This window comes from Cydia fagiglandana, chromosome 25, assembly GCF_963556715.1.
Source record: "Cydia fagiglandana chromosome 25, ilCydFagi1.1, whole genome shotgun sequence".
Lineage (NCBI taxonomy): Eukaryota > Metazoa > Arthropoda > Insecta > Lepidoptera > Tortricidae > Cydia > Cydia fagiglandana.
The window spans coordinates 3,621,087-3,641,089 of record NC_085956.1 but is presented as its reverse complement, the minus strand read 5'-3'; the positions used below and the strand labels follow the sequence as shown (position 1 = coordinate 3,641,089).

Sequence of the window (20,003 nt, the reverse complement as noted above, 5' to 3'; positions counted from 1 at the left end):
TACCGAAAAATAATTATTAAGCTGCCCGTGGCCAAAAAGAATAGAAAGTCTAGAGGGCTATAGTCAAAGTAAATTTTGTAGTCACGGTATATTTACTGCCATCCATCAACACACGATTAAAACTTAAAATAAAATTGAAAATGTATAAATTAATCAAAATATGTTTACGAATAAATGATTTAAATTTTTATTGTTCCACACTGACCCATGTTCTTTCACTGATATGTGTTAAAATTGTTAAATATCAGACGATATCGCCAACGCCATCTAGCCGAGAATAGGTCAAAGGTATATGGCGCCATCTATTCGAGAATGACTTTTTCTTGACATCCGAGGCACGTTTTTTTTCTTAGACTTTATTTATCTTATACGGAGTTACATATATCTTTGCCGTGGTTAATAATTATGTTGAACATTGACAAGTATGTGGGGAGGTTCTGTAATATCGTTACGAAATGTAGGAATGTCATTATTAGTAATGTCATTCCATGCCGTGATAGTATCTGCTTACAATACATAGATTGATTCAAACTAACACTATTTTCACTCATAATTTTAAAACTAACACGGGACTTAATGGCGTAAAACTTACGTTTATGTATGGCCTGACGTTTCAAATGTGACGTTACGTTTGTGGTCACAGGCAGACCACGCAGGCAGGCAGGCAGCGGGTACTGAACGTCGGAAAAGGGGGGGGGATCAAGCGTTTCTGATCCTCCCCCAATGTGAGGGGGCCCTGGCGATAAGCCGGGGCTGCCGGAGGGCGCCGTGGTGGAATGTCATCCTAGTCGATCCCAGTGCGCCCTCACGAACGGCAGAGAGGGTGAAACGCCGGAGTGGGTTTAGTGGGTATGGCCAAATTCTCCCCCTCTCTTGTCAGGAGAGGGGAAAGGAGCGGCGAGTCCCACACACCGTGCGTAAACGCATTCCCACTCCGTCAAAAAAAAAAAGGCAATCTGCCTGTGACCACAAACGTAACGCCACTTTTGAAACCTCAGCCCATAAATAAACGTAAGTTTTACGCGATTAACGCCCGTGTTAGTTATAAAATTATCAGCCATATTCGAACTTTAAGTTACGTCAAATAATAGATATGGAAACGATACGGATCGGATATGTCAGTGTCAAATAAGTGTCAACAGTGAAGTTTCTACAAACAAAAACGTCACTTTTGTCACTTGTTTTACACTGACATATCCGATCTATATCGTTTGCATATCTATTATTTGACGTATCTTAAAGTTCGAATATCTGTATAGTTAGACCGTAAAAAGTCTGCAGCGATTTTGATAGCCCACGCAGTGCAAGTGTCATTTTAAACGTCAAACTTCTATGAAATTATGACGTATAAATAACACTTAAACTGAGTGGGCTATCAAATCCGATGCAGACTTTTATTGGTGCGACTATATGTGTCCGCTTACCTTCACAGCTGTCAGATCCTCCCTTCTTCCATCCAGCACATATGAAGATGTTAGGTATATGCTCATTGTATCCCGCTGCCAGGTACATAGCCTCGCAGGCAGTGTTGTTGATGATGGGCACCTCCACCTCTTGCAGGACGGTGGGGAGGGGGCCGTCTGAAAACATTTGGAATTTTTTTTTTTTTAATTTATTTACACAAAAGGTACATGCTCATAAACAAAATTTACAATATCGCCAAACTGTAACCAGTTTGTTGGCGAATGAAGCATATGAATGAATGAAGAATGATTGATATGGTGTTAGTCTAAAACACAGATTATAGAATATAATGTTTAATTAGCTAGGAACATATATACACAGTGTGTAAATACAAAACGGGCAAAAAATTTACCCAGTTATAAAATTTATCCGTGTTAATAAGAAGTTTTTTTAAGTTACACTAAGTTATGTCCCCGTAATAAAGAATATTACGCGAAACTCGGCGTAGGAGGCGCCACTACCAGTATCCGTCACAATCTGGGGTCTACCGCGAAACAAGAAAATAAAAATTTCGTTATCTAACCTCTTTATCACTCTTGCATATTCGAGCGATAAAGAGGCAGATAACTAAATGACGATTTTCGCGTTTCCCGGTAGGCCCTTGTTAACAAACCGCCTTGATGGATCAATGTCATATTTTATTGTCTGTGAAAACTTGTCAAGAATAAACAGTTTAAGGCACAGTTTGTAAAAGTTACTCTAAGGTTTACTAGAGTAGCTAGTGCTGCCCTCTGGCGGCAAAACAGAGACGCCAAGTCCACTTCAACAGCTTCGCCCGAGCGATACATGGCAATTCCGGTCGGCCTCCGCCCAACCGAGCGTCCCAGACGGCATAGCCAAATTGACGATTGCTTGCGCTTCGCCATCGAATCGCTTTGTGTCTCTATCACTCTTCCATGTTAGTGTGACAGTGACAGTTGCGTGTCGTTCGCTACGTAGCGTTAGCGATTGGCACGTTGTCTACGGGGCCAGATATGCCCTTTTAGCTCCGCGATCCTCCTTCATTCTCAAAACGTGGCCGAGCGGAGATGGTGAGCTTTTTTTTGGCTGGAACATCACTATGGTATGAGAACGCTCTAAAGGCTCGGCCACTGCCACCGTCGCAAGTCGCTCAATGTCGTGGCCGACCCGTAAATATGATGAAACTGACCGTCATAAAGTCGTCCCCAGCCCGTGACGTGCGCCGTCTTGCCGACGAAGTCGTCATCGTCGTCAGGAACACACACCGGCAGAATGTTGGGCTGGAACGTCACTGGCTCGTAGAATCTGGAAAAAAACACACCAAAAATTTAAATAAAATGCTTGTGGCGGGAACCGATGCTCGCGCACTCGCGCATAACTATGCCGTGCTCTATGTCATTGTCTCGGCACCTCAATAAGAAATAACAATTTACAACAAACAAAACAATACACTCCTTTTTTCCTCAGTCAGGCAGTCGTCTAAAAAATAACGATAAAATGACATATTTAAAAGGCAACAAAACTCATATTTTTGGGTACCTATTTAAATGAAGTACCTATGTAATGAAAATATTCATTCAAATGTTTACGGAAATATTGCCAACTTGTCGTGAAAATATTGCCAACGAAAAGATAAAAATTACTTTCTTGCACAAAAAACAATTATCAACACTTTTACCGTTTTCTTATATTTTCTAAATTGGTTTTGTGCTATTAATTGTCTATCTTAATAAAATCTACGCAGTAATTTGTCAAAGAGCAGGTATTACTTACTAATATTTTTGCGATACCCTACCAGGGTCCATGTGCCTATATGTTATTATGTAGTCTACTTGTATGTAATATAAATATGTACATTGGATGCAAATAAACTGCCGTATTCGAACTTCATGATATTCACAAGAGACGACACGGACTAGAACCATTCTAGATACTTTATAGTTTAGATTTCAACTAGTTCTCTTTTGCAGCGCAATTCGGGCTTTCGGGCAACCAATGTCACTATTACGTTAGATAGAGTAAGATATCTATTAGATATGAATTAGATCTCTAAGTCATATCTTGTGGAAATCGTTCAAGAGTATCTTCAGAATCGCATAAATGTCAAATTTGACAGGTTAGATCTTAAACATATCGTTATCGTATCGTATCTATATCGTAGATGTCTATTTCAAAATCCGAATCGGGCCCAAAGATCTCTATCTCTAATTCTCTATCTACTTCAGCAATACAGTTAGCCAGCTGGTCAATGTTTTTTGCCAGTGGGCATTCTGTGCGGTCAGTCACCGAAGTACTTGACCGCGTAGGTGGGTTCCATTAACTCGTACTTACTCACTAATGTGTCTTAAATGTAGTGTATGTATTTAGCGGTATTAAGGTTGACTCACGCCACACCGGGCCGTGGCCGGGCCAGAGCTTCCGGCGCTTCGTATTTTACGGAAAGCACCACATGATCACCGATCAGCCGTCATAGAAAATGACTAGTAGGTACCTCCTCTCTAATGTATATGCTCTTAATAATGAACTTACCTCAGTAACGCCAGGTCGTATTCAAATGTCGCAGGATCAAGGCTGGCCACGATCTGTACTCTCCGCTCCGCGAAGCCGTAGGGCTCATCTTCCGTGACCAGGTCATGCTCTCCCAGTCTATAATGAACTTACCTCAGTAACGCCAGGTCGTATTCAAATGTCGCAGGATCAAGGCTGGCCACGATCTGTACTCTCCGCTCCGCGAAGCCGTAGGGCTCATCTTCCGTGACCAGGTCATGCTCTCCCAGTCTATAATGAACTTACCTCAGTAACGCCAGGTCGTATTCAAATGTAGCAGGATCGAAGTGGGGATGACTGGCCACGATTTGAACTCTCCGCTCCGCAAATCCGTAAGGCTCATCTTCTGTGGCCAGGTCATGTTCTCCCAATCTCACTAGTAGCTCCTCTCCAATGTATATGCTCTTAATAATGAACTTACCTCAGTAACGCTAGATCGTATTCAAATGTAGCAGGATTTAAGGCTGCCCACGATCTGGACTCTCCGCTCCGCCAAGCCGTAAGGTTCATCTTCTGTGACCAGGTCATGCTCTCCCAGTCTATAATGAACTTACCTCAGTAACGCCAGGTCGTATTCAAAAGTAGCAGGATCGAAGTGGGGATGGCTGGCCACGATCTGTACTCTCCGCTCCGCGAAGCCGTAGGGCTCATCTTCTGGAACCAGGTCATGCTCTCCCAGTCTATAATGAACTTACCTCAGTAACGCCAAGTCGTATTCAAATGTAGCAGGATCGAAGTGGGGATGGCTGGCCACGATTTGAACTCTCCGCTCCGCAAATCCGTAAGGCTCATCTTCTGTGGCCAGGTCATGTTCTCCCAATCTCACTAGTAGCTCCTCTCCAATGTATATGCTCTTAATAATGAACTTACCTCAGTAACGCTAGATCGTATTCAAATGTAGCAGGATTTAAGGCTGCCCACGATCTGGACTCTCCGCTCCGCCAAGCCGTAAGGTTCATCTTCTGTGACCAGGTCATGCTCTCCCAGTCTATAATGAACTTACCTCAGTAACGCCAGGTCGTATTCAAAAGTAGCAGGATCGAAGTGGGGATGGCTGGCCACGATCTGTACTCTCCGCTCCGCGAAGCCGTAGGGCTCATCTTCTGGAACCAGGTCATGCTCTCCCAGTCTATAATGAACTTACCTCAGTAACGCCAAGTCGTATTCAAATGTAGCAGGATCGAAGTGGGGATGGCTGGCCACGATTTGAACTCTCCGCTCCGCGAAGCCGTAAGGCTCATCTTCTGTCGCCAGGTCATGTTCTCCCAGTCTCACTAGTAGCTCCGATGGAGGGACACTGGAATATTAAGAAAAACTATTATTTATGGTATTGGCAATTAGTGACGTTGGTGGTGGGGGGGAAACCAGTGACGTCACGCACGTGAAGATAAGAACTTCATACTATTTATCAGAGATATATATCTATTTATTATTAGGGCGACATCTTCATGTGTCCTACATCACTCCTACACCCACTAGGGCGGCGCCACTTACGAATTTTAACCTTGTATACCTAATAGTAAGTAGTGTATAGTAGTTCCGGCCTTTACCACTGGGGGATTCGTCACTTTTTCTTTAATCATTATGTATCTATCTATATAACATCTATTTTAATTTATAACTTATATAGTAAAATTATGATGTTTTTTTATGTTTGATAAAGCTATGACATTAAAAAAAATGTTTTTCTGGATTACGAAAGGTTCTAATTAGATTGTAATGGAGTGTACAGTCGCCATCAGATATATCGGAGCGGCTAGGGATCTCACAAATATCTGAACACGCCTCTATTGTCAGGGCGTTAGAGTGCGTGTTCAGATATTGTGAACACCTTGGCCGCTCCGATATATCTGATGGCGGCTGTACATTGTAATGCACAATGGGCCTTACGAGGTTAGGCTTTACATCTTAACCGATTAATCTTTGGTACAAACAATGTCCAATACTTTTTGTTACCAGTCTTTTTCCTCCTGATCTCATGGTCGTTTTGCGTTCTTGTGGTTGAAACACCTTCAAAATCTTCTTTTATTTTCGCGCTGACTTAATGAGAGTGCTTAACATTTTAATTAGGTTCTTAGGTTACAATATGCATAATATTAGCACTAAAGATATAGCCAAGGTTACTCTAAAATTGTAACGTACCTACCTAGTTTTATAATATTTTTTATTTATATTTTCTAACGCCCAAAGCGGTAGAAATTTTACAGGCATCAGTGAAAAATCAAAAATTCTCCATTATGTTTCATGATCGGTGCCGTTACCTTAGAGTAATTTACTGTTCTTTTTTATATTTCTTAATTTTATACTTTGGCATTCATTAGCAGTTACATTATCTTCTCCATATTTAACTAATTTACGCGCAAAAACGCAACGCATTAAAATACCCTGAAAAAAATATACTAAGATAAATACGCACTAAACTACACAAGAAACACTAAAACTACTCACTGTTCAACACAATGCGCTGCCGTGATCGCCCAGTTCTCATTCAGAAGGGCCGCTCCACACTTATGCAGATACGTCGACGTCCTGTACTGACGCAAGGAGATCTGCCAGGGCCACTGCCCGAAGCCAGACTTGGCCCCGCCGACGATCCGGCCCTGGGGCCAGAGACGCCGACCGCACACTGCCAGCACCAATAGAGTAGAGTTTAGGATCATTTTACACTAGTTTACACTTACACTAAAGTTTAATCACTAAATGACACATTCAAATGATTGTGAGTGTTTACACTATTTCATTTAGGTGATGATTAGTGATGGTTTATATTAAATATTTGCACTAATTGTTTTATCAAGTTTTTTAACACTATTACTTTATTAATGTTCTAATTATAATATTGTTTTTTACATTGTTATGAATGTTGTATACTTTATGTACAAAAGGTTTATTATTTAACCGACACTATGTGATTTGTGTTTTAATATTTAATTTTAAATAATGTTAAATGTTCTTAACGATGTGTCAATCAATCACTATGAACCACATTAATATTTATCAAAGACAACATCACTATTTATCACACTTTGGTGGTCAAAAGTTTATTGTATGTTTATATTAGGTATAAGCATATAATGTCTGTATTTTGTAGAAGGTCACTTTAAGATTACCTAGATATAATTAGTCTATCGAAATTAATGATTTCATTCTTTTTTTTGCAATCAACCCGATTTTTAAATCATGTGAGCAGAACAGAAATTACGAAAACAGTCATAATTTTTTCATATGATTTTTTTTTTCAAATTTTATTTCATTTTCATCATGAAGCTTTTGAGACGAAAACCTTTTGTATGCTTCCAAAATGATACAATCAAACACTTTTTGCCACTGAATCAGTCAAAAAAATATCACTAATATCACAAATTAACTTTTTCTCACGCCACTGTTTTTTTTTAATATAACAGGTTGTCCAGTGTCCTTGCCATCGCCTTGGCAATGACATGCGCGTGCGCTTACGGCGACCGCCCAGCACTCTTTGTTTCAAACCGCCTTTAAACTCTGTACTAAGGGTTATAATATACTACTGACTTTATATAAACCTTAAGCTCATAGTAATAAAGCTTATTAATGAACAGTCAATTGAGCTAATACACACACTAAGTGCATTCTGAAAGACCATTGTAAGCTTGAGCTCTGATCACGTATTGGGTATAAGGATCTCGAGGTCAGCTTATACTAGTCAAGTGCTTGGAATATTATTCCACCATTTTTTTTATTTTCATTGTTTACCTGCTAACAACTTTAAGAATACAGTCGGGTAAAAATAAACTGTCAAGTTTGTTAACGAGTTTATACTGATGTTTATGATACTAGCGATATATTAAATGCAAATGTAATTTGGTATTTTTATTTCAACCAAGTTATATATTCTAGTGGCGAAAAAAAGAACTGGCAAGGTTCTTTGGTCTTGATATGAAATGTCAGCACAGTGTCGACATATTGACGTGTTTTTAAAGTGGTTTTTGTGAGGGATAAATTGTTTTTAGAGTTCATTGACCTGTAACAGGAATGCTAACAATTTTGTTTACTCTTAAGCTTTTGTTTTCTTTACGCTATTAAAATTTATTTCTACAGGGATATCTATTAATATTAATTAGTGAGAATTTTATCGATTATTTATTAAATATTCATTCGATGGGATTCACCTATTGGTTTTTATTATTTTATGATATTGTGATATTTGTGACACATTTTAACAAAAGGTACCACTTTTATTGGCACTCTATTCATTGAATTAATTAACAAATGACATCGTGACATGTTTAGTATGCAATTATCACACGACATGATATGATTATTTTGTAAATTCGTAAAAACAACATACTCTATTTTAATCCATTCTTTTAAGTATTTTAGTTTTTTTTTCGGTATTACGGTATTCCTGCAAAGCTTAAACTTAATTATCTTCGTACCGCCCATACACAATTTTAGCTAAGAACGTTTGATCTTTTGAACCTAGCTGTATCTTGTTTGTTTTATTGAATGTCGAAATTTCATTGAAAAAGAGTGTCCATCGTAATGTACATTGGGCGACAATAGGATATTAATTAAGTGTTTGAAGTAATTTTAGTAACAAAACTTCCGTGCGACACGTACCTATTAAATATATTAAGAACGGGTCACTCACGTATTTTAAGTCGAAAAACGCTCGACATGTTTCACTCATCAGTGTTATCAGGAGCTTACGTTCGAGCGTTTTTCGACTTAATAGGAGCGCCAACCGCCACAAGGTACCTTTACCCGTAGGGACGTCACAATTGTCGTAACACGTCAAATCAATTAACTTTAGACTAATTACAGGTACTTAACTATCTACATTTTTTTGCAATTCACTCATAAACGACATAATAGACTGCCTAATTAGTCATTTAGCAACCGCAATCAAATCGGTGCAGCCGTTTACGAGACCTTGACTTCACAATGGCCGCGATGACTGTTAACATGTAATAAAGCAATTTGCCGCGTTTCCGGTTCAGATGTAACAATTATAGATAGCACGTGGAGTTATACACATTACTTTATATACACACACAAATCATAAATCCTCTAGGATATGCCTTCAGAAACCTTGTTTTTTTTTGTTTTTGTTGAAAAAGTTGTTAATTTTCAACACACAACAATGTGTCATATCTATGAAAAATTTATTAGGTATTGCGTAGTAATAGCGTCAATATCGATTTAATAATGGCATTTCTATTTCGAACACCTCTGAAGATCAAAGGAAATTGGTTTAACCTCATTTCTAGGATCAAGAATGAGTCGGTGTGATAAAATGCGGCAATGCGGTCGTAACATGAGGTTTATGAACACATAGAGAGCTAATAATATGTGTGTAAGATTGGTGCAAAAGTATATTTCGTTAATAAGTTTTTGGCGAAAATTTCATTTTTGGTACAAGCTTTTATCGCTGACTGTACTTTTTTTCCCACAGGCAACTAATACTCATCGAGACAATTCTAAAAACCCCAAACACAATTAGGTTTCGTTGTTTAATCACAGAGTTCCTATGGCCACCTCCGGTTTCCATCATCAGATCAGCTCGATGACACCATAATATTGCATTGTCACCCGACTTACGTAGGTATGTATGCAAAATTTCAGCACAATCGGAAACCGGGAAGTGGATCAAATTTAACTTGCAAGATTTGATTACACACAGACAGACAGACAGACAGACGAGAGAGAGAGCCGAGTTCGACCGAAGTCAGGAGTGTCATGTCCACTGTGTACTAGGGCCTTTACATTTTGGTTGTGAATGCTTTAAATATAAATTATAAATACATATATTGTAATTTGTATTACATTTGAGGTTTCCAGATGAACGGTCACTCACCATCCTTGTAGTCAGACATGTTGACCGCTTCTGTGGTGGTGACGGGCGCCTCGGTGGTCACGTTGCCGACCGTCGTTGTTGCCACTGGAATTTGTATTTTAAAGTTAGATACTTAGATCAAACCATATGTCGAAACTATTAGAACAATTAAATTATTTTCAGATTTTTTTTATTTTTATTTCTCTTCTCTTCTTCCTCGCGTTATCCCGGCATTTCGCCACGGCTCATGAGAGCCTGGGGTCCGCTTGACAACTAATCCCATGAATTGACATAGGCACTAGTTTTTACGAAAGCGACTGCCATCTGACCTTCCGACCCAGAGGGTAAACTAGGCCTTATTGGGATTTTTTTTTATTTCACTTCTATATAAATTATAAACTGAAATAAATGTCATATACTAGGAAAAAGTGACCAAGGCCTCCAGTGCCCCAGGCTGGAATCGAACCAGCGTCCTCTGCTATCGCGGCAGGTGCCACCCTGGAGCACTGGAGGCCTTGGTCACTTTTTCTTAGTATATGACATTTATTTCAGTTCATATATCGAAAATCTAAAGGGTCATATGTACTATATATACACGTGCGAATAGGTAATTCGCAATTCGTGTCGATTTAAAACACTCCTTTCGGTCGTGTATCGCCACTCGTTCCGAATTTCCTACTTTTCGCACTTGTGTCGTAATGTAGGTACTATTTTAATCGGTAAATCGGCCACATTCATCAGCCATTTATTAAGTAAGGTACTTACCTGTAAAGTATGTAAGCTACCTAATTTCATTTATATAACTTGTATTGTACTGTGACGTAAGACATCCTGTAAGGTAATACTAACAACTATGGACTGTATGTAATTGTCTGAAAATAAATAATTTTTATTTATTTTTTATTTAATATACCTGATTCTGTGCTAGCCTCCGTAGCATTTGTCGCGTTGCTCGTTGTCACCGTAGTCGTTATCTCCGTTGTCATTGGCGGCACAGTCGGCGACAACGTCACGTTGACTGTGAACTCCAACATGGCCTCCGTGACCGGTTCCGTTGTCGCTTCTGTTGTTGTTGTTGGTTTTGTCGTTGTTGTTGTTGTGGTTGTTGTTGTTGTTGTTGGTTGTTCTGTTGTGGGCGCTTCGGTTTCGGGTTCCGTTGAGGGTGCTAAAATATAAAATAAAATATTTTTGCCTGTCGGGAGTATAGCGGCTGATTATATAGTTAACTTTATTGCAGTTTATAAGAAGAGAATAATAATAAGAATGTTAAAGTGTCAAAAGGGACTCTACGTGTTGGCTGCGGCTCTGCGCACGCCTCCCAAAGGTCCGGAACACCATTGTTCCGTGATGGGAAAGACATAAGTACAAAGAATAATATTTATGTGAAAAGAAAAACCTTGTTAATAAATATCAATATTCATACATATATAAATAGTACCAATTATATGCATGTATGTATCAAACAAACAACTTAATCGGCAGATTGACATTTCTTAATATATGCTGATTCTGTTGAATCCAAAGGTTGAATATTTTTTAAATACTCTACATAATTTGTGCCATTCTCAACCAAAAGAGTACTTATTGTCGGTTGTCTATAAGGCGCTATTTCCATATAGCTTCAATTTGAAATCAACCTTATCGACAACCGACAATGTGGTACCTTTTCGTTGAATTTTTTTTTTTGGTTAATTGTTAACTTATCTTTTTAAATATTAATATTTTCAATAGATTAGTCGTTAAAAAAGAAACAGACTGAGTTACGGTTTCATATACATATATACGAGTATAATATCAGTATGGACTAGACGTGCGCGCCGCCGCGGCGCGCCGCCGCCATAAGGAGTCAGCGCGCCGCCGCCGCCGCCGGTAGTTTAAAATTCGCGCCAAGACAAAGCCCGCAAGAGTAAAAATTTAAAATCAATGGACATAAAGCGCGTGCGATGTGCCTAGCTTTAGCGTTCTGACTGTTCCGTTTTTTTTTTAATTCATTGCTCGATTTATTTTAACCCTTAAATCGATAACGTCCACTATAATGGACGTCCCAAGAAAAAAGTTCTGCACCAAATATTAAAGCATAGCGTTACTTTCCTCTGGTAGCGTACTTACACTACCAGGAAACTACTACTACTACGTCTACTACTAATACTACTTGAATGATATGTTATTTTTAACAGTATATAAGAAAATATTGGGAACCAGTGTGAACATAATCTTTTTGTCAAAGTCCTACAGAACGCAGAACTTGCAAGGAAGCATCCGACAGACTGACATTTTACCCATATTTCATTATTTTTTTTTATATGACAGTATTAAGCAGTGTTAAAATAAAACGTGTAATAGGTTACTAACTGGTCTGTTTATTACGTGGCAATATTATTTACATAAAAATGTTTTTTGTTTATGGGTAAAACAAGTGTAAAAAGTGTAATGTCCAGTATTTTGCCCGTTGTAATAGACAACACGGCAGTTTTGCTAAGTCCAATATGTTAGACGTTGCCAAGTATGCGAAGAGTAAAATTATTAAATTTTGTGGTAGTTTTTGTGGTAAATAAATTAAATAGAGGGATGTTAGGTGTTTCAAAACATTTTAAAAAGGCATTACTTGCCGTATTACGTAATGAACCAAATAGATTAAAAAAATCTTTTTATGGGTTTTTTCCCAACCATTGCTTAGATGTTACTGCTTCCTAGGATAACTTGCTGTTTGATTTAATGTTAAATAAATGACGTCAACGACTGGTAATATTTTACCACGTACGAGCGATAAAGTTATTCCAAAAATATAAAAATAATAGGTTTTACTTCAATTCATTATATAAGTTAACATTATCAGTAAGTGTATTTCTAATTAAAAAATGCAATTATTCTATATTTATTTTAAAAAAACATGAATAAAAACCTTATGCACATAAATTAGGTAGTTTATACTCGGCAACGTCCAAAATACTGGACGTCTTTTCATTACGCGGCGTATCTTTTTATTTACACCGATCCTGGCAACGTCCAACATACTGACATATGTTTTTTCATGATATTTCTACAATAAACCAAAGAAAATATGTAACACAGTTTTTTTGAGATTTTTCCCGTGTTGATTTAAGAGTTAATCTTGGTTTCTCATTATACGTGTATTGAAAAGTTGAAAATCCCACGCCGCCGGCGTTACGCCGCCGCCGTGGATTTTTTCGTGGCGCGCCGCCGCCCGATTTTTTTCGACCGGCGCGCACGTCTAGTATGGACAACAGTATTAGTACTCAACCTTCTGTCGTTGTCGTTGTTGTAGTTGTAGTTGTCGTTGTTGTTGATGTCGTTGTCGATGATGTTGTTGTTGTTGTTTCGGGGGGCACGGTCAACAACACCCAGCCGTCCGGTGGCGTTATGGGGGACCATATTTCTGAAAATATATAATGTTTTATTAGTTTTCATAAAAGCTAAGCAAATTATTTACATTCTGGGAAAATATTATAGTATTTTTCGAATAGCTTGGGTACCTAACGTGATAGCCGTCATCTCAATAAGTACATATTTTTTATTTATTTATTTAATCTTTATTGCACAAAATACAAATAAAATGTACAAATGGCGGACTTAATGCCTAAAGGCATTCTCTACTAGTCAACCATAGTGCTAAACATAGATGTAATAAAAATGGTGCGAGAAGCAAAATAAGAGAATTTAAGTAATTAACTAGGAACTATTGCAAACAACTGAAAAACATAATAAACTACATATTTTTGTGTTATATTGTATGAAAATGACAGCTATAAGCACCTTTAAGACCCAAACTGTGTGTAAAATAAAATGTTTTTTTTTTCAACAGTCTTTGGTAGGATTTAAACACCAAATACACAGCTCATCTGAAGCTATAGTGATAAAAATAAACAAGCATAATATTATCAATACACAAAATTAATTTCTATAAAATTGTTAAAAGCATTTTCGGTAATTTAGGAAATATTGCCAGGAATTCAATGCCAATACGGGATATTTTTCTAAGACTAAAACCCGCGAAAAAGAACCAGCCTAAGTAGTCTAAGTACCATAGAAAAAAATATTGCCTGCATAAGGTAAACGTATTAGTGCTCGACATGCTAGTGCCCAATAGATGACTCCTTGCTGTCACTGCAACAATCGAGTCAAATGTCAAGACAAATTCAACTGCTTTAAAGTTAGACCAAGAAATGTCTGTAGCGATATTGATAGCCCACGTAGTGCAAGTGTTATATTAAACGTCAAGCTTCTATGAAATTATGACGCGTAAATATCACTTGCAATGCGTGGGCTATCAAAATCGCTGTAGACATTTCTTGGTCTAACTCTATCAATGTAGATATTTTTGCAGCTGACCTTACAAAATTAAGGTGAATTCCAAATTCAAAACTAGCTCAAACAGCTCATCCTACTTTCGTAATCACGATCGTTACTCCACGACGCCTTTTGATGTCAATTGTCAGCGCGTGGCGAATTATGCTGACTCGGTCATGACACTCATGAACCGCCTACTTAGGTATTTATAAAACATTTAGTACTGATGGTTGCGAGCTCTTATATCCACGAAGCGCTGGTGGCCTAGCGGTAAGAGCGTGCGACTTGCAATCCGGAGGTCGCGGGTTCAAACCCCGGCTCGTACCAATGAGATTTCGGAACTTATGTACGAAATATCATTTGATATTTACTTGTCGCTTTTCGGTGAAGGAAAACATCGTGAGGAAACCGGACTAATCCCAATAAGGCCTAGTTTCCCCTCTAGGTTGGAAGGTCAGATGGCAGTCGCTTTCGTAAAAAGTAGTGCCTACGTCAAATCATGGGATTAGTTGTCAAGCGGACCCCAGGCTCCTATGTGAGCCGTGGCAAAATGCCGGGATAACGCGAGGAAGAAGAAGAAGAAGAGAGGTTGCGAGCTCTTATATCCCCATTTTTGGGCAAAGTTATTCTTATTAATAACCAATTTAATGAGGAAAGATGAATATCATATAGGCAAAAGAATATTAGGGATGAATGAAACCCAAAAAACGATGGATGGATTGTGTGAAAGAGGAAATGAGAAAGAATGGAGTGAGTGCTGAGGGGACGAAGGACAGAGGACAATGGAAGAGAAAAACATGTTGTGCCGACCCCACATAACGTGGGATAAGAGCAGGAAGAAGAATTTTGATTTGACGGCCTCCTGGCCTATTCGATAGTAACATTGTCTAACAATATTTATTTAATTTATTTGTCGTGACAACAAACCGCGAGACCACGGAAACCTGAGACGCTACGAACAACAATGTCATCGGTTCTAGGTTATCTGATAAAAAGCCGGGACGGTCCGCTGGCCGTGGTGAGGTTAACGATATCATGTTTTTAAGGCTTTTAAGCGTATTTTTAAAGCTTTATTTTTGAATGTTTCATGCCGAACCTTGTTATTTTTTACTAAATTATAATCAAATTTTAATTACATTATTATTTCTTTTACTATCATTTTATTTTGGGTCATAGGTATTAAAATTGGTCAAGCAGATCTTGTCAGTAGAAAAAGGCGGAATATTTGAAAAATGTAGGCGCGAAGGGATATCGTCTCATAGAAAATTTGAATTTCGTACCTTTTTCTACTGACAAGATTTGCTTGACCATCTATATAATAATTTTGTTACATTTCGTGCATTACTCAATTAAATATAGTTTTTAAACTACCAAGTGTTTTAAAATGTAATTCTTTAGAATGTTTAGGTAGGTTGCCTCATCATCATCATCATCTCAGCCATAAGACGTCCACTGCTGAACATAGGCCTCCCCCTTGTTATGGGGGGTGAATGCCATAATCGCCACGCTTGGCAGGCGGGTTGGCGATCGCAGTCGAGTACACCGAATTTGAGGGACGCTGCTGCCCGTCCACCGGTGGTCTTGGACGTAGTTTAAGGACATACCTGGGGTAGGTAAAGGTTGCCTATCTCATTAAATTTTGCAATTCATAACAAAAAATTGCAAACGCCGTATTGCAGGCTAGCATGCACTGGGACCAAGACAGAGCAGGTTGGAGAGCACTGGTGAAAAGTATCCACATTGTGGTCACGTCCATGAGAATACGACAAAGAAGAAGAAAAAAAATCCAAGTCAAATAAAATTAGATGATTAATTATTTAATAAAAAGAAATATTTAGGTACAACCCAAGTGTATATCATATAAATAATTACCCTCACCGTGATTCGAACCCCAGACAGACATTAAGGATGACTCACATAAAACCGTGCCGTGTCCGGGCCGGAGCTTCCGGGGCTTACTTTTCTATGACATGACAGGCGATCACGTGATGCTTTCCATAGAAAACGATGCGCCGGAAGCTCCGGCCCGGACACGGCTAGGTCTAACGTGAGCCATCCTTAAATAATTACTAGAGATGCACCGGATATTCTTTTACTATCCGGTATCCGGCCGGATACCGCATAGTAAAATCGCTTGATTTCGGAATAAACTAATTGGATTTAAGAAACAGTCTTGATCATAATCGTACTTGTTTATTATTTTAAAACAATTTAAAAATTCCACTGACTTGCACGCGCACTCATTTCGAACCTAGAAATGTGTCCGCGCGAACGTTCACTAGGAAACAGGTCAAACCTGCAGAATGCGCACCTGTAAAACTGAAATGTAGGATAGTTCCGCTGGCCGAATATTCGGCGGCCGGATACCGGATATTCGGCCGATGGTCAGGCCGAATATCCGGTATCCAGTATCCAGCCAAACAACTATCCGTTGCATCTCTATCAAATACCCTATTACCCTCACCGTGATTCGAACCCCAGACAGTCAATAGAAACTAGACACTAAGACCGTGAAATGAAGAGTAAAAGCATTAATACTGTCACAGATCCGCTGATTGTTGACAGGCCGGTCACGTATCGAGGCCAAACGCATTGTCTCAGTGAAACTTAGGGCTCACTTTCTTTACGAAACATTTTGAATTCGGATTAGTGTTGGAAATAAGTTTAAATTGTTGCCATGGTGATGACGGTCACAGCCGTGGATGTAAGGGTAACATTCCATTTCTGACCGCAACTGCACTACTAGAGTCGCACCGAACAAAGTCTGCAGCGGATTTGATAGCCCACGCAGTGTAAGTGTTATGTATACGTCATAATTTCATAGAAGTTTGTCGTTTAAAATGACACTTGCACTGCGTGGGCTATCAAAATCGCTGCAGACTTTTTACGGTCTGACTGACTATAGTACGAACGCGTCGGTGTTATGTCAATTTCCATAGTAAAATGAATGGTAGTGCTGCTGTCGTTGGAAATGGACTGTCACCTTAAGGGTAACATTCCATTTCTAACCGCAGCTGCATTATTGTCAATTTCACTATGGAAATTGAAAATGACAGCGTCGCGTTCAGTATCGGTAGTCCAGCTGCGGTTAGAAATGGACTGTCACCTTAAAGGCAGCAGCGTTAGTGTTGAGTCGTAAATACTGCGGCGTTGTGGTGTTGACGTCATTGTCCATTGCTTATGGTTTTATTAAAATACCAAGCATAATAATCCCGGAACAGAAAAAAAAACATAATTTGTCTTTGTTTCCAATTGGCAATATTTCCCAAAGCGTTCTTTTAATTTGGAAATATTTATAGTTTATATTATAATGTTCCGGTTATAGGTATTTAGTGCAATCAAAGTGTATTTTTTTAAATAAGAAACAATACATGATTACCTATGTACATTCGTGTAAAACCTAATGCTAAGGAGTTTTGTATTTTAAGTTGATAATGAAAATGGGAAAAACATTGTACTTAAGAACTTTAAAAAAACATTAGTTCAAGTGTTTTCGCTCAATCCAATAATAATTCAAACTATTAAAAACTCAATAAAAAGTAATTTTTTGCTTGCAACCAAACAAACACTCAAATTCTATTGAGTTTTCAACATTAAAAGTGACTCACACGAATATGACACCTCCGGTCAACGTTTTCCTTAAAAAAATCACGAAAACGAAAGAAACTAAGATAAAATTATAGCATTCAGTTTTCAATTTTAAACCGTTGTTATTAAGATTGATTTCTCTTTGTTTACTACAAAATTTGTCCTACTTTTTTGTGTTAAAATAATCATTGATTTGTGCGCCCACGATCTCGACGATCATTGACTGGGCATTACTCATTTACCAATAAATTAGGCTAAGAGCTATATACAATTTTCCTACAATACTTTAATATTCCGTAAAACTTCTAGTTTGTCAATAATTTCATTTTTGGTACAAGCTTTTATCGATGAACTGTACTTTACTTTCTACAGGCAACTAATACTCACCGAGACAATTCTAAAAACACCAAACACAATTAGGTTGCATTGTTTTATCACATGGCCACCTCCTGTCCCCATCATGAGATCAGCTCAATGCTACCATAATATTGCATTGTCACCCGACTTACACACGTATGCAAATTTTTTAGCTTCATTAGAAATTGGGAAGTGGTTAAAATTTAACTTGCAAGATTAGACCCTTACAAACATACATAGAGTCAGTCCATGAAAAGTCTGCAGCGGATTTGATAGCCCACGCAGTGCACGTGTTATTTTAAACGTCAAACTTCTATGAAATTATGACGTATAAATGACCCTTACACTGCGTGGGCTATCAAATCCGCTGCAAACTTTTTTTGGTCCGACTTTACGTACTCGTAGGTTTAGACTCTTGGACTATGTCACGAGTCATTTGATTTATCATCAATCGATAAGGAACAAATAGAAAATAACAGTTCTCAGATGATTTATAGCAGCACCATTGTATTTAATCATAGAGATTACTAGATTAACCAGATTAATAGGAGGAAAGTGGTATGAATGAGTCAGGTTTTGAAGGAGCCATTTGCATTATTTTGATAGACTTTTATCTGTCGGCGGCCGATCATAAGATCAGGCAGATCGTAATGTGCCTGTGTAATGTTTTGACGATAGTCACATTAAACCAATATATAGGTAGGATAGGTTCGTTAGGTTGCTTCAGATGCCCGAAGGGAAAACTGCCCAGAAATACGAGCCCCGCTATGCGGGGCTTCGTCGACTCAGGGAACGAGTCAAAGATTTTCACGTTTCACGATATGCCTAGGAATTTCACGATATGCCTGATCTTACGATCGGCCGCCGACATATCGACCGGGATATGGACCGTAATTCCATATACCGTGGAATTATGAAGTTAATTATATTCATTGTCATTGACAAGTGGCCGTCCCTACAACGTAGTATCAGCATTTTTTTAAAACTCTACCTAATATAGTTATAATAATCATCTAATATAGTTATAATAATAATTCTGCTACTCGATGCTGGATGTCGACTATGAAAATATTAGTCTATTTGGTACCAAAACTAATATAGAGTGAGCAATCTGTGTCTGAATAAAGAATAAACAATTATCCCGGTCGATATAAGTCTAGTGAAGTGAAACTAACCGTGAATCATTAAAAACTGTTATTATTTGGATAGTCTCAGTATAATAATAATTTAGGTAATTTCAACTCGGAAATATTGCCGAAAACTTTGCCGAATGGTCACAATTTGCAGGTACTTATAAAACTTCTAAAAAAATTATAACAAACTCATGAGAAGTAACTAACAATAAGAAGCTTCTTATATTTAATTTAAGGCAATAAATTAAGAACAATGAACTCGCGAAAACCGCTGTTCCGAGCCACTTCCCATCTTGATCAGAAACAATTATTTAGAATCCATTACTAGATGTTTGACCCCAACGGACCTCACGCAAATTTTGTAAACACAGTCATTACAGGATGATTAATACTGTTTTTCATATAAAGAATGCCTCACGTTAGACCGGGCCGTGTACGGGCCGGGGCTTCCGGCGCATCGTTTTCTATGGAAAGTCATGTCATAGAAAAGTAAGCGCCGGAAGCTCCGGCCCGGACACGGCCCGTTATGTGATTCATCCTTTATGATTCTTGGAAAAATGTGTGGATGCAGCCCTAACCAGTCCCGTCAAAATACCCAAAAATTCAGTACTAATCACTGTACCTACACGTACCTTCTTTAGGCGGCGTTGGTCACTTTATTAGGAAGCACTTTTAAGTCACTATGCTAAAAAAAGTGATAAAACTCAGAAAGTGGCGAATTCAGAAAGTGACGAGCTCAGAAAGTGACCTCCGCCTAAATGATGACTCACGTTAGACCGACCGGGTCGTGTCCGGGCCGGAGCTTCCAGCGCATCGTTTTCTATGGAAAGGAT

The 20,003-nt window shown here is 38.5% G+C and overlaps 2 protein-coding genes across 2 annotated transcripts in view; both read right to left on the bottom strand.

Annotated features, from left to right (window-relative positions):
- LOC134676799 (uncharacterized) overlaps positions 1-20,003 on the bottom strand; it is a 344,277-nt gene that overhangs the window by 143,395 nt on the left and 180,879 nt on the right. The window lies entirely within an intron of this gene.
- LOC134677135 (serine proteinase stubble) overlaps positions 1-20,003 on the bottom strand; it is a 65,616-nt gene that overhangs the window by 2,282 nt on the left and 43,331 nt on the right. The window contains exons 4-10 of the mRNA XM_063535593.1: positions 13,047-13,181; positions 10,703-10,949; positions 9,806-9,861; positions 6,421-6,598; positions 5,117-5,269; positions 2,615-2,730; positions 1,425-1,580 (exon numbers count right to left, since the gene is read on the bottom strand). Coding sequence (XP_063391663.1) covers positions 1,425-1,580; positions 2,615-2,730; positions 5,117-5,269; positions 6,421-6,598; positions 9,806-9,861; positions 10,703-10,949; positions 13,047-13,181 — 1,041 coding nt within the window. The remainder of the gene's footprint in view (positions 1-1,424; positions 1,581-2,614; positions 2,731-5,116; positions 5,270-6,420; positions 6,599-9,805; positions 9,862-10,702; positions 10,950-13,046; positions 13,182-20,003) is intronic.